The sequence below is a fragment of the Aplysia californica genome, unplaced genomic scaffold, assembly GCF_000002075.1.
Source record: "Aplysia californica isolate F4 #8 unplaced genomic scaffold, AplCal3.0 scaffold00541, whole genome shotgun sequence".
Classification (NCBI taxonomy): Eukaryota; Metazoa; Mollusca; class Gastropoda; order Aplysiida; family Aplysiidae; genus Aplysia; species Aplysia californica.
The window spans coordinates 121,246-134,866 of NW_004797811.1; the positions used below are offsets into that span (position 1 = coordinate 121,246).

Sequence of the window (13,621 nt, forward strand, 5' to 3'; positions counted from 1 at the left end):
TTATTATTATTATTATTATTCATATTTTGTCCCACTTCCAGCCATGGGCAATGATGATATGTTATTTAAATTATTTGTTTGATTTTTTTAACCTACATCACTATTTGAGTGTTTTATTTTTAATTGTATGTATAAATTCCTGCTGTCAATAGGTCACAGCACAGGTGGTTTTTATATTGCATTTCAGATTCATGCTGCTTGGCTACTTTGCCAAAATTATGTGTTTAAATATACCACGCGAGATAAGGATCTTAATTCCTGATAATATGCATTTACTGTTGATTTTGAATATTTTCTTCTCCTCTACTGCTATATCTATATCAAAGAAAAAGTGACAAAGAAAGGAAAATATTCCAATTGGAAACTAGTGATCATGTCCATCATTTATCACTATTTTCTATTTTCCGTTTTAACGTTTAGTTTTTAGCTGCAAGCTGTAAATTACTACTTGTTGGGTGTTAGGTAAGGATGTGACTGTGTGGAGGACACTGCAGTTTTCTCACTTGTCCTACGTTTTGTTTCGTTTTGTTTCTCAAAAAAAATGTTTTCTGTTTCATCAGCATGACTTAATCAGTAGATGAAGAGTCGTTGATTGGCTAGAATATTTTTGTAATGATGGTAGCCATATGATGACATAATCATTTAATTATCAAGGTAAAATTGGTTAGAAGTTGGCAATTCGTAAACAAGCTGTTAAACTTATGTGTGTACTCCAGACCCTCAAAGAAAAGATCCATCTATTTTGTTGAAGTTCTGTAATTTGAATTACCTTTCCTGATTTTAGTTGTTTGTTTTCCTGTGCGGGTTTTGTTATTGAGGAAGAACATCAAATGGGTTGCTTAAGTGCAGTCTGAATATGGATGAAATGAAGGGATTTCATCGTAAGTCAGCTGACATTTTTGCCAGCAGGTTCGTCAATCTTAGGTTGTTGTGGGTTCAATATTGTTTTGAAAAATATGACGAACTAACTATTGTGAGTTGACTGACGAAACAAAAAAAAAGTTAACACTCTTTTTAAAAAGGAACAAAACATTTTCTAAAAAGGAAAAAAAAACCCAACCCCAACTAGACTTTAATTACGGAATGAAATACTTAAGGTAGATTTCAAATTTACATTCGTTGGCCTATTTGTTTTGGTAACTCATTCCCTCAAATCTCCTGTACTTTCTGAGTGCTGTGGTAACTTTTCTTCATTGCCTTTGTCCACAGGTCTGAAAGTGATTGGTGGAAAAGTGTCGGACTCTGGTAAGCTCGGTGCCTTCATTACCAAAGTCAAGAAAGGAAGCATAGCAGACACCGTGGGGCACCTGAGGCCAGGTAGGGACTTCTCTCCATGCTCGTCATTTGCTCTATTGCTGACGGTGGTTTTCTTTTTTCTTTTTATAGATTGCGATGAAGTGAAAATGAAGAAAATATATGTGTCGTACACTCTATGCTTGTCATTTTGCTCTACTGCTTTAATGGGGTTTTTTTAATTTTCATAAATTGTGATGAAGTGAAAATGAAGAAGATAGGTACAACTTCACTCTTTGCTCATCATTCGTTCTATTGCTGATAGTGGTTTACAAGTTTGTTTTTATAGATTGCGATAAAGTGTAAATGAAGAAGATAATATGTTGTACACTCTTGGCTCGTCATTGGCTCTATTGCTTTAGAGGTTTATTTTTTTAATTATATAGATTGCGATAAAGTGAGAATGAAGAAGATATGTCGTACACTCTATGCTCATCATTCGCTCTATTGCTGATAGTGGTTTACAGGTTTATTTTTATAGATTGCGATAAAGTGTAAATGAAGAAGATAATATGTTGTACACTCTCTGCTCGTCATTGGCTCTATTGCTAAAGGTGGTTTATTTTCTTATTTTTATAGATTGCGATAAAGTTAACATGTAGAAGATAATATGTAGTACATTCTTTGCTCATCGTTTGCTTTTTATAGCTTTGATGGTTTCCTGGAGGTTTTTTTAATTGATTGTGGTATAATGTAAAAATGAAGAAGATAACTCAATAGAATGTTAATTAATGCTATTGATCCCCATAAGGAAAATTGGTTTACAATAGCATACTTAGTGTATACAATCAATACGTATTATGTTCTGCGTTGGGGATCAGGGTTTTTTTTAAGACTTTTTATTCCAGCTATGACCTACTTTCATTTTGTATGGAAAGTTAGAAGACATTCTCATGCTAGGTGTAAATTATGAAATATTCTAATTTATAATTATTCAATACGAAGCACAGGAGAACACTTTTAGAAAAAAAGGGTTTTCCCTCTCTCTTCCCGTTTTTCCATCATTTGAGAGTAGCCACGAGACCAGCTTGCTTGACACGGTTTCATTGTCCGTAGATTGTTTCTTTCTTAGAGTTCTAGGATTATCTTGGAGATGTTTTGTTTTTTCATGCTCGATGTAAATTATTTGAAATAACTGTAATTAATACGAAGCACAAAAAACCACTTTTTAAAAACTCAACTGTTTTTCCCCTCCTCCTTTCTTTGTATCAGCTGAGAGGAGCCACAACACCAGCTTATTGCTTGACACGGTTTCATTGTTCGTAGGTTGTGTCTTTAATTCTAAGTTCTGTGATTATCTTTGGGGTTATTTTTGGTTTCTTCTCCAGGCGATGAGGTGGTGGAGTGGAACGGGAGGTCTTTACAAGGCGCCACGTTCGATGAGGTTTATGATATTATTCTCGAGTCCAAACAGGAACCACAGGTGGAGCTGATAGTACACAGGAGTGCCAAGTGAGTCGGTAGTTGATGACGGAGTGATTATAATAGATACCATTGGAAGAGCACTGGGGAAAAACGATGGTAGTCCCAAACTGGAAATTGTGAGGGTGCCAATTTTAAAAGCTTGTGGACTCATGACTTCATATTTGTTAAATGTTGTTGAATGGAAAATCTAACAGTAATAATCAACCAACAGTTGAACCGAAAAACAGTTATGAGTCAACAAGCATTCAAAATTGGTACCCTCATGATTTTCAGTTTATGACTGTCGTTTGTTAATGTTTGAGTGCTTTGTCAGCTGCTTATACTGTATGCTTCCCCGGAAGCTGAGAATTTTTCTGAGTGTTCTATGGACTGCAGGGATAATAATGGTTGTAAATCACATAGAGCATTCTGTAGAGCCTTGATATCTGGTATATAAATGCAATTATTATTTTTATTATTATTAGTATTATTATTAGTATTATTATTAGTATTATTATTAGTGGTATTATTAGTGGTATTATTATTAGTATTATTATTATTATTATTATTACTATTATTATTATTATTATTATTATTATTACTAGAGCACAAATTCCTGTCATTAGGACACTTTGACTTGCAATGTGATAATAGATAGCATAATTTGTATAGGGCAAGTTTCCACTCAACAGCAAGCTCTATGCGCTTTACAATCTATACTATTACCCCAGTAGACCAGGTAGCATTCTGAAACAATCTCAACTTCCTGGTAAGCATACAGTGCAAACTGCCATTTTTTATAGGAGTTGAAAGACTAACATACTGACAGTGGTACAAAAAGCAGCAAAAGTTAATAATAGTTCACTCCTCTGTGAGCTTTATGATATCGATATTGTGAAAGCAACAAGGAAGATTGTTGGGGACATTAAATACCCTTTAAATTCAGACAATAAGGTATGTTAGCAGTAAACATGATTTCTATATAATATCTTTAAATGCAAGACTCAATATGAATATTCATCAATACAAGCTATTTAGTCATAGTCAAGTGTAAGAGAAAAACATTGTTTTGTATGTCTATTCGATGACTATTTGTGTGTCCATAGTGTGTGTGTATTTGTGTGTGTGTGTATGTGTGTTTGTGTGTGAGAGAGAGATAGAGAGAGAGAGTGAGTGAGAGAGAGAGAGAATGTGTGTGTGTGTGTGTGTGTGTGTGTGTGTGTGTGTGTGTGTGTGAGTGTGTGTGTGTGCGTGTGTGTGTGTGTGTGTGTATGTGTGTTCGTGTGTGCATGCATGATTTCTTTTTTTTTTTTAAATGAGGAAAAGAAAGCTAAATAGCCTACTGATAGTTTGTTTTTTAAAATTTGTGATAACATTCTGAAACAACCAAGTAGGCTATATTTTGCCAAATTTTCATGAAATGCAGGACTTCATCAAAGCTATTTTCAGTGTTTCATTTATCAATGCACTTAGCCTACATATAGAACAGGGGAATCTATACCGTCCAACTAAGATCCAATTTTATCATTATGATACATTATTGGGGCAGGGTGGGCCTTTATATTAATGATAATGTCGAGATTAGTAATAAAGATTATCATCATCATAATTAATTGTAACATTAAAAATGACAAAGTTCAAAGACATTACTCAATTCTTAACATATTTTGTAGTACTTCACTTGTTTCAAAATAGACAGAAAAGAAGGTCTAGTTTTTCATCATTACTCTACTCACTTAGTTAACACTTTGCTGTCACCTGGCGCAATAATGCGCCAGTGAAATTATTCGTTCTGGTCACCTGGCTGCTCCAGGCCAGAGAAGTCTGTTACAGTCACTGTTCTGACTGGGTGACCAGATGGGATATTTTGTACTGCTGGCTGGCTGTGTGTGACTGCAAATTAAAAGTCTGTATTTTGTTTTCATTTTAGAAAATGTTTTGGATTTTTTTCCTTGCAGACATGGAGAAACACCCCCAGGGGTCCAGTCTTCCTTCACTGACCATGCTAGAGGTAATAAACTTGTCTTTGGTGGGGTGCTCTGGTGTGGTGTGCTCCTTCTTTCTCATCAAATGTTTATTGTGAGGCATGCTGACAAAACAAGTTACTTCTCGCAATCCAAAAATGGAGATATCAGCCCAAAACCAACACTAAACCTGGGGTCAGATTTATAGACTTTCAACTGACGCCATTTTCTTCAAGTCTTAACTCGTCGTTTATTATTCCATACAAACAAATTGTGCAGACCCCATCTATGAAGTTTATATATATATATATATATATATATATATATATATATATATATATATATATATATATATATATATTTATATATATATGTATATATATATTTCCCTAAAATCTGAGAAGTTACACATTTTGTCAGCTCACCTCACTATTGTCCTTATCCCGACTGTTTACTGTAAGACTCCACTAAATGTCATTATGAAAAGTAATGTGCGACAGAGTCCTTATACAGTGCAGTGAATATTTCTTATATTCTTTTCTTTATGTATCACTCTCTATGAACATCTAGAACCTTCCGAACTTGTCTGTGGTTGGTGGGTGGGGTGCTTTGGTGTGGTTTGCTGCTTCTTTTTCAGCATCAAACGTCTACTGTCTTTATCTCAACTGTTTAGTGTAAGGCTCCGTGATACGCCATTATGAAAAGTAATGTGTGACAGAGTCTTATACTCACCCCCTGGGTGAAGTGTCTTTAGGCCATTCCCAAAGGGGTGACATTTCTTATTCTAATGCACAGTAGAATTGTAAATGGGCTGATCCAACGTCTGCTGCTTTTTCTTTCCTAATCCTTAGTATTGTCATTTTCTTCTTCTTCTTTTGTATGATTGTCACACTCTTGTGACCGGCTATTTCCGGGGTGCCTTAATAGTCGAAGCAGACTTTGTGCTGTTGAAGCTAGAGAGGTGAACTGAGTAAGTCAGATTCCATGTAAGGACTTCTCTATTGACATCCACTTCTTGGCACTCATATGACCTTATGCAGTTGCAAGCGCCATAAAACTCTACTAAAACAAAACAGAGTCTTATACTTAATAGTGAATATTCCTCCTTCTTTTCTTTGTGTGTTACTCTCTATGAAAATCTTGAACCTTTGGCACCTATATGACTTAGCCTATTTGTGTTGCAAGTGGTGTTAAACTTTAAAAACTAAAACTGAATGACTCGTCCATTTGTACTAAAAATAAATAACATTGCTCAGTAGCACAACTATGAACCACATGGCGTAGTGGATTTTAAGAAATAATATTTTAAATAACTTCTGTGTTCTGAATTCTGTGGTCAGTCATTGAGGGTTGTGGGCCATTTGGGACTAGCTTTAGTTTAAATATATTATAGTGCACACTTTTCTGTCATTCTCGTAGATGTTTATAGTAGAATAACAAGGCTTGCAGAGAGCAGAAAAAGTTACAGCTTTCATGTTGCGGCTGAAGAGCTTGGTAATTACTGATATCCAGTAGCCTACATATTATATAGCTTAAGTTTTAAATTTAATAAACGTTAGAATAAACATCTGATACGCGTGTCATTTTTTTTCCCAGATTACGGGTTGAAAGAAGCCATTCCAGATGTTCAAAGGTCATCTCGACATCCTGTCCCCACACCTCAGCCAAGGTCAAGGTTGCGATCAAGGCCATTGTCTCCCCCCATCACAGGAAAGCTGCAGGTAAACAGCGGAGAATGATTGAGTCTTTGTGTGTCCACTATTACAGAAGAGGTGCTGTCGACTTGTTGTGTGTTTAGAAAGTGATTAGTATAATTACATCGATGTATAAAAGAACAATCTCTTAAATTGCTTATCTGTTTTGACATATGAGTATATCTCTTGACAACAATAAAATAGTACTGATCATATTAATAACAATGGCAATGATAGCAGTAGCCATAATAGTCAGGATTTTTGTATGTAACAACCGTAATCCTCAAAACAATAGACGAAGTAAGTTTGTCGGTGACATTATTCCAACAAAAACATTATTCCCAAAAGAACCATTCTTGAGGAGTTGTAGTCATTTGTATAAAATAAGGTCAGATAAGATAAGAGAACTAGATACACAACCAGTGTTCTTATTGTATTTTGATACCATCCTGATAGAACAGGCTATATTGAACTGTATATCTTAGTTCTGTATGATTCATACCTGGCGAAACTGTGGTACGACGTTCAAAACTATCAATATATCATCTGATACTATCGTGATAGTACAGGCTTTCTAGAACTGTATATGCATCATGACATGGTGGAATCAGGCGCTCTTCCATTTTTGGGCATGTGAAGTTATTGATATCACCCAAAGACTTGTTCGTTTGTCTTACATTCGATGAAAAATATATCCATCTTGAATACAAGTCGAGATATTTGTGAATAAAGGAGGTGGGGATCGACTGGTTTCTACTATAAAATTAACAAGAAAATGGCAGCCAAATCCTGGTTATTCTCATAGTTTGAAAGTCTTTGAAACTGAAATTTTTTTAATTTTTTATGCCCTTATTTAACGATTTTTTGTAAACTCAAAACTGAGTTGTGTTTTTAAATGGACATAAAAGGTGCTTAGTTAGAGCAAAAACAAAAATCAGTAAAAATTGCCAAAGAGGCCGAAAAATGCCTGTTTCTACAATTTCATTATTTTGACGAGCGCCTGATTTCACCATACTCTCTCACACATTATACCTTAATTCTGTCTGCTTTTCACCAGGTGAAACTGTGGTACGACGTTCAAAGCTATCAACTCATCATCACTGTCATCAATGCCATTGACCTTCCTCTGACCGACAACGGCAAGTTCCGTAACCCTTACTGCAAGATCTACTTGTTGCCAGACCGAAGGTATGAGTGGGTGGTTGGTGGGTGCTCTGGTGTGGTTTGCTCATTCTATCCTATCAAACATCTATCATGCTGATCTCTCCTCCTTCTTTTTTGTGTTTGTTACTTTCTTGCATATCTATCTATCTATCTATGTGCACTCAGTTAGCACAATTGGTATCATGCTGGACAAAGTGGGGACATTAACTTGTTCTTATGCACAGTAAAATTTTAATTGTAAATTGGCTGATTCATAAATGTCATACTCATAACTGCCTTTACTGCAACAGGGAACTTCTGCTTTTTCTTTCTTACTAGTCCTTATTGTCATCATTTTTTCCTCTACTTCTTTTGTATGCATGTCACACTCTTGTGACCCGCTATTTCTGGGGTGCCTTGATAGTCGAAGCAGACTTTGTGCTGTTGAAGCTAGAAAGGTGAGCAGAGTAAGCTTGATTCCCTGTAAAGACTTCTCTGTTGACATCCATCCCTTTGGTGCTCATATGACCTTATGCAGTTTCAAGCGCCGTAAAACCTCTACTAAAAAAAATAAACACCACAGATGCTGAGATGCTGCTTGTCTTTACTAACGGACACAGGAGAACAGAGACCACTTGTCAAATATGTGAGATGTGGGCTCTGTAATCTAATATGAGTATACCTTTGAGTGACAGATGATTTTTCAACTAGGAATTTATTTGCATAGCCTACTATTTTTTCCTTTCTGTGAGTATTGGTATAAGTTGTGGTGAAGCCTATCTCTATAGACAAATGTTTTGTTAGCTCAGTAGGTTTCATGCTTGGATATAGTGTGATTGATATATCTTGTTTCAAAACTTCAGCTGAATGTTTTTGAATTTGGATTGTTAAGAAAGTTTTCTTGGCTTTCCTCCAAAATGATTAAGTTGAACAGGAGATGAATGTATTTATCCGTTGTAGCTTCTATGTTAACTCTTTATCTCCGGCAAGCCACTTCCAGCGGCTCGCTGTCGGAACAACCATGCTGGTGAGCCGCCCCAATTCTAATCCAGGGTAAAAAAAAACTTTTGCTCTGTTTGTTTCAGTGCTCATGTGACCTTTTGCACTTGCGAGTACCGTAAAACCTTACTAAAGTAAAAACTACTGTTTGTTTCAGTGAAAAGAGCAAGCGCAGAACAAAGACTGTGGCCAGCACCATCGACCCCACGTGGAATCAAACGTTTATCTACTGCCCTGTCAAAGAGAATGACATGCATGAACGACTGCTGGAGACGACGGTCTGGGACTATGATCGAGTTGGTGCCAGCGAGTTCCTTGGGGAGGTAAGTCTCTTTGTGAGTCCCTGTGTCACTGCAAATATGTGAGGTGTGCCAACAAAATGGGTTACTTCTCAGATTCGAGACCTATGGAAATTATAGATACGCCACGCATATAGGTGAAGTTTTTACAATTTATAAGTATGAAATAATAAAAGGCTTGTTATTGTTAAAGAACATGGCTTCAATAGAAAATCTACAAATTTGACCCCTGTGTCGAAATTTGGCCAATATCTCCATTTGTGGATTGCGAGAAGTAACTCATTTTGTCAGCTCACCCCACATATGTGTGAAAAACATTACAGTTAACTAGGTAAGGATTAAAGGCTCACAATAATGCTTTGACATTTAAAGTTAAATTTTTTAAACTATTCGTGGTTGATCATGTTGTAAACATATAATGTATATATAATAATATGTGATGGTGCCTGGAGAAAGAAGGTCCCAGCAGTCGGCAAAGCTATTTTTGAGCAATGGGGATGAAAAAGTAAAAAAGTTGTATCTGGTCAAAAATTTTGTTCCATCAGAAAAGACTCATTTAACCATTTCTTAATAACATATTGAAGGGATTTTATAATATTTCTAGTCTGAATATTTTATTATTAAATATTTTTTCAATATGTTGTACCTAACCAATCATTAAAAATGTGCTAGACATTGGGTCAACATTCTAAGGTTATAATCGCTTTTCTCCAAATGTTGTTTTTCATTGCTGAGTTGAGTTGTTTTTTGTTGTGGATGTATGACTGTTTTTCCTCTGAATTCTGTTCTGTTAAAATGTATGTGTAGACTCAGTTGACTGTGGTGGATCAGAGTTCGATCAAGAGTGACATTTGATAGTTTAGGTTTTTATAAATTTACAATCTGAACTATTGTGTCAATGTGTCGGGCTTGCATTTGTTTTTTATATTGTACAGTACTTGCATTAATTCTACCTAATTTTACATTGCATGTTTATTCTCCCAGGTTTTAATCGACTTAACAACTGCCAACCTGAATGATGAGCCATATTGGTACCAACTGGATCATCATGACAATGCCAGCATTCCACTTCCAGCCTCTTCCCCACGCTCGGTAAACTGCCGAATGTCTAACAGTTCTTGTCTTATTTCTTGCAGGGTTTTTTTCTGAGTTACATCATGTATGCCAAAAGTTATGCAACAAACATTTGTTTGATATTATGTAATGTTATGATAATAATATTCTAGCCATTTATAGAAGTTATAAATCATGCTAATAAGATAACGTGAGTATTTATGATAATAATAATAATAATAATAATAATAATGATGATAATGTTTATAATGATGATATTGGTAATCATCATCATCATCATCATCGTCATCGTCGTCATCACCATCATCTCATCATCATCATCATCATCATCGTCATCATCATAGTACTATTATGCTCTCGCAGAAAAACCTGACTAACCAAAGCGCATGCCTTAGTGTGCTCTGCTTTTACCCCTTTTGTCTCTTAAATGCACACGGCAGCAAACATATAGGCGTAAACACTCAGTAACTCTGATGCACAGGTCCTATTCCTGACTCGGAGGACCAGAGTTCGAAGGATGTATAAAGTAATCGTGACCTCAGTGCTTAATTCTTGTCATATCTCCATTTTTTTAAACAGTGAAAATGTGACTTCTTCTCAAGCTCACTCTTGGTTGTGAAATGTTTTCACTGTTATTAAAAATGGAGATGCGACAAGAAAGCACTGAGGTCACGAAATGATAATGCTAAAATGTGTGGAATGGTTTATTCAAGAACAAGAAGAAGTGCATCATCATCATCATCATCATCATCATCTGAAAATGCGTGAACATTTAAGTCACATTGGCACAAAACTGATTTTATTTATACAAAATTATCATCATCTTCTGAAAATGCGTGAACATTTTGATCATATCGGCACAAAACTGATTTTATTTATGTACTAAGTTATCAGCCGGTGCAATTTTTTTTTTTCTTTTTTCGTTTTCCAGAAGACCAGCCAAGACCCTTACGACCTCCGCAAGGACCACCTGTCTCCACCTATCAGCACGCGAGGGCTCAGCGACAGTGACATGTCAGAACTGGACTTTGACGACAGTATAGGTGTTGTTCCTGGTGAGTGGAGTGACATTGTCATGTCTTGGGAGGGTCGGTCTCACAGATCAACCAAGAGGTGTCTCAAAAAACAATCTATGTGCCTTTTTTACCTCGTAACTAAATAACTATTTATTACGAAGAGGAGGGGGGGAGGGGAAGGTACCCAAGTGGCGTCAGTAGCATAGTGGTTAGGGTATGGACTCGTAATCATGAGATTGCGGGTCCGGGGGTTTGAGCCTCAGTTCGGTCCGACGTTGTGTCCTTGGGAAAGGCAGTTTTCATGAATTTTCCATTTGGCTCGGTCTTTTCGGAGATGGATGTTAAACTGGGAGGTCCAGCCCCTTAAATAACCTAACCTAAGAGTGTTGAACCTGTACCATTCATAAATTTCACCATTCTTTTTTTCCTATCAGTATCAGTGGGTCAGTCTGTGTGAAGTTAGTTCAACATTGAACAAATCAAACCTCTCTCAATAGACTTTTACTTCAACTAATTATTCTGTGAAGATGTAACCTTCGGTGAGTTCCTTTCAGGGATAGGGTATGAATAAAAGTGAAAAGGTGTTCATATATATGTTTTTTGAGACACCTGTAGGTTTGATCTCTTTATTCAGACGTCTGCACCGCTGGTTTGTCACACGAGTAACAAACATTGTTTGCTTTGCCAATCTCACCAACGTCAGCTTTTTAAGGGTTGTCTTTTTTCCCAGACATTTTCCGTTCCAGGAATACAGACTATTCCGGCGGAAGCTTTACAAAATCTATGTGGCACCCTGAAAACTTTGAACTTCGTTTTTTTAAAAAGCTGTGAGTGTAAGAGTTGACACTTCGTTTTGTTTTTGTTTCGTTGTGTGATTACCGTCCTGTCACTTCACTTTGAGGTTTTTCGCCATGTTTTTTCGCCATGTTGGTTTGTCGGTTCAGTGTTTCGCCGCGTCGGTTCATTGGTTTGGTGTGTCGTCTTGTTGGTTATAAGTGCCGTAATGTTGTTTGGGTTAAGTGCTTTGTCAGTTACATTTTGTTTTGGAGCTTTTTTTTTGTTTTGGTAAAATGTATAGTCCTTTTGGTTACGTGCTTGGCCTGTACGTGTTGACTGTGTTTGTATTTGCAATGAGACGTACGATGAGTATTTAAAGTACCCGCTATCAACAATAATAATAATATAGTAACACTTACTATATTCACCCCTGTTTGTTTCCTCTTCTTTTTTATTTTTTAGTATGAACCAAACGTTAACCACTTTTGAGAGGCTTTTGCAGAGCACGGTTTGGCCTGGTTGTTATTGGATTTTTTAGCGTCATTTAAATGAATTTTTTTTAAACGTTGAAAGTTCAAGAAAAAAATTGTTTTGGCTTTTGGCTGTCTTGAGCGAAAAAGAGATCTTTTTCTCATAAATGAACCACTTGTGTCTTTGGCTTTCAAAGGGCGTCTTTCATGATCTCTTTGGGAGTTGTGATGCCCTGAGCCATAGATTTCAAATTTAACAGAAATGCAAGCACCATACCAGAAGGAACTTTCTAGTGGCACGTAGTGTTCAACTCAGAAGAAACCTGAAATCAATCTTTTGAAAAGTAAAAGCGTGAAAATTTTATTGCACATTTCTTATGCCAAAGATATTGTTGTTTTCTAAACATCAGTAGAACTTCTTAATAAAACATTTTGATCTGTTTACTGTATGCTAAAATGAGTGGAATGGTATATTCAAGAACAAGAAAAAGTGCATCATCATCATCATCACCTTTTTAAAAAATCTGTCTGTAAGTTTAGTAAATTTTAGCATACAAGTATTTACAAACTGGTTTTTATAGATGTCTGCATTTCTTTTAACTTCATAGATAGTAACAGATGGTGAGAGATCAAATCAAAATGTGACTCATAAATGACCAAATTGTGTCAATAGTTCCATGAAACAAATAACCTAAACTTACTTTCTAACTAGTTCAGAGCCTATCAAATAGAAAGAATGACAGTTTGCTGAGAAACAAAATAGTTTTTAAGTCTTGAATGTTCTTGTTTACTTTTGTCTTTTATAGAGGTGTTTTTGTCCCACAATATGCACACACAAGACCGACACATTCTTTTGGATGTAATCCACGTCTATTTTGATCTATGTGGATTTTTCTCAAGCTCCCTGTTACACCAGTGTGTTTCCATGTGTGTGTGCGTGTGCGTGTGCGTGTGTGTGTGCGTTTGTGTGTGTGTGTGTTTGTTGGTTTGTGTGTGCAGTGTGTCACTTCTCAAGATCTGCCTTCATTCACTCCAAAGGTATCGTGTCAGAAAATCTGAAACCGTTGAACAAAAGACAAGATAAAAGAAGTAACTGTAGCGCTAACGTTGTAGAATGTTTTTCTCCATCAATTTTGTCCTAGAATTCAGCTCCTCTTAGTTTTGTTTCACAAACTGGTAATGTCTTTTAAGTGGCTGAGCTACATAAGTGTATTAGTAAAACCTTTTTCAAAAGCATGCTAATGACTCTATCATAGAACAAAAAGTCGTGATAAAGAAGTAATATGTCCATGATAATATTGAAACACTAGATCAGAACATAGAAATTTCATCCCTCAATTTGATATTATACTTTTTTGTTTCTATTGGTGAAAAATTGTCCGAGAGAGATACAGATAAAAAGTTGATTTATATGAACTGAGTATAAGTTCTGGGGTGTTCTTTTTTATCTGCTAGGTTCATAATGTATAATGTAAAAAAAAAACGGAG

The 13,621-nt window shown here is 36.0% G+C and overlaps 1 protein-coding gene across 5 annotated transcripts in view; it reads left to right on the top strand.

Moving 5' to 3' along the window:
* LOC101851216 (regulating synaptic membrane exocytosis protein 2) overlaps window positions 1-13,621 on the top strand; it is a gene marked incomplete at its 5' end in the record, with an annotated part of 104,424 nt that overhangs the window by 70,217 nt on the left and 20,586 nt on the right. For all 5 annotated transcript variants that reach the window (XM_035971935.1, XM_035971933.1, XM_035971934.1 and 2 more), the window contains 8 exon segments: window positions 1,210-1,317; window positions 2,622-2,745; window positions 4,656-4,708; window positions 6,258-6,382; window positions 7,413-7,543; window positions 8,655-8,820; window positions 9,781-9,888; window positions 10,802-10,925. In XM_035971935.1, coding sequence (XP_035827828.1) covers window positions 1,210-1,317; window positions 2,622-2,745; window positions 4,656-4,708; window positions 6,258-6,382; window positions 7,413-7,543; window positions 8,655-8,820; window positions 9,781-9,888; window positions 10,802-10,925 — 939 coding nt within the window.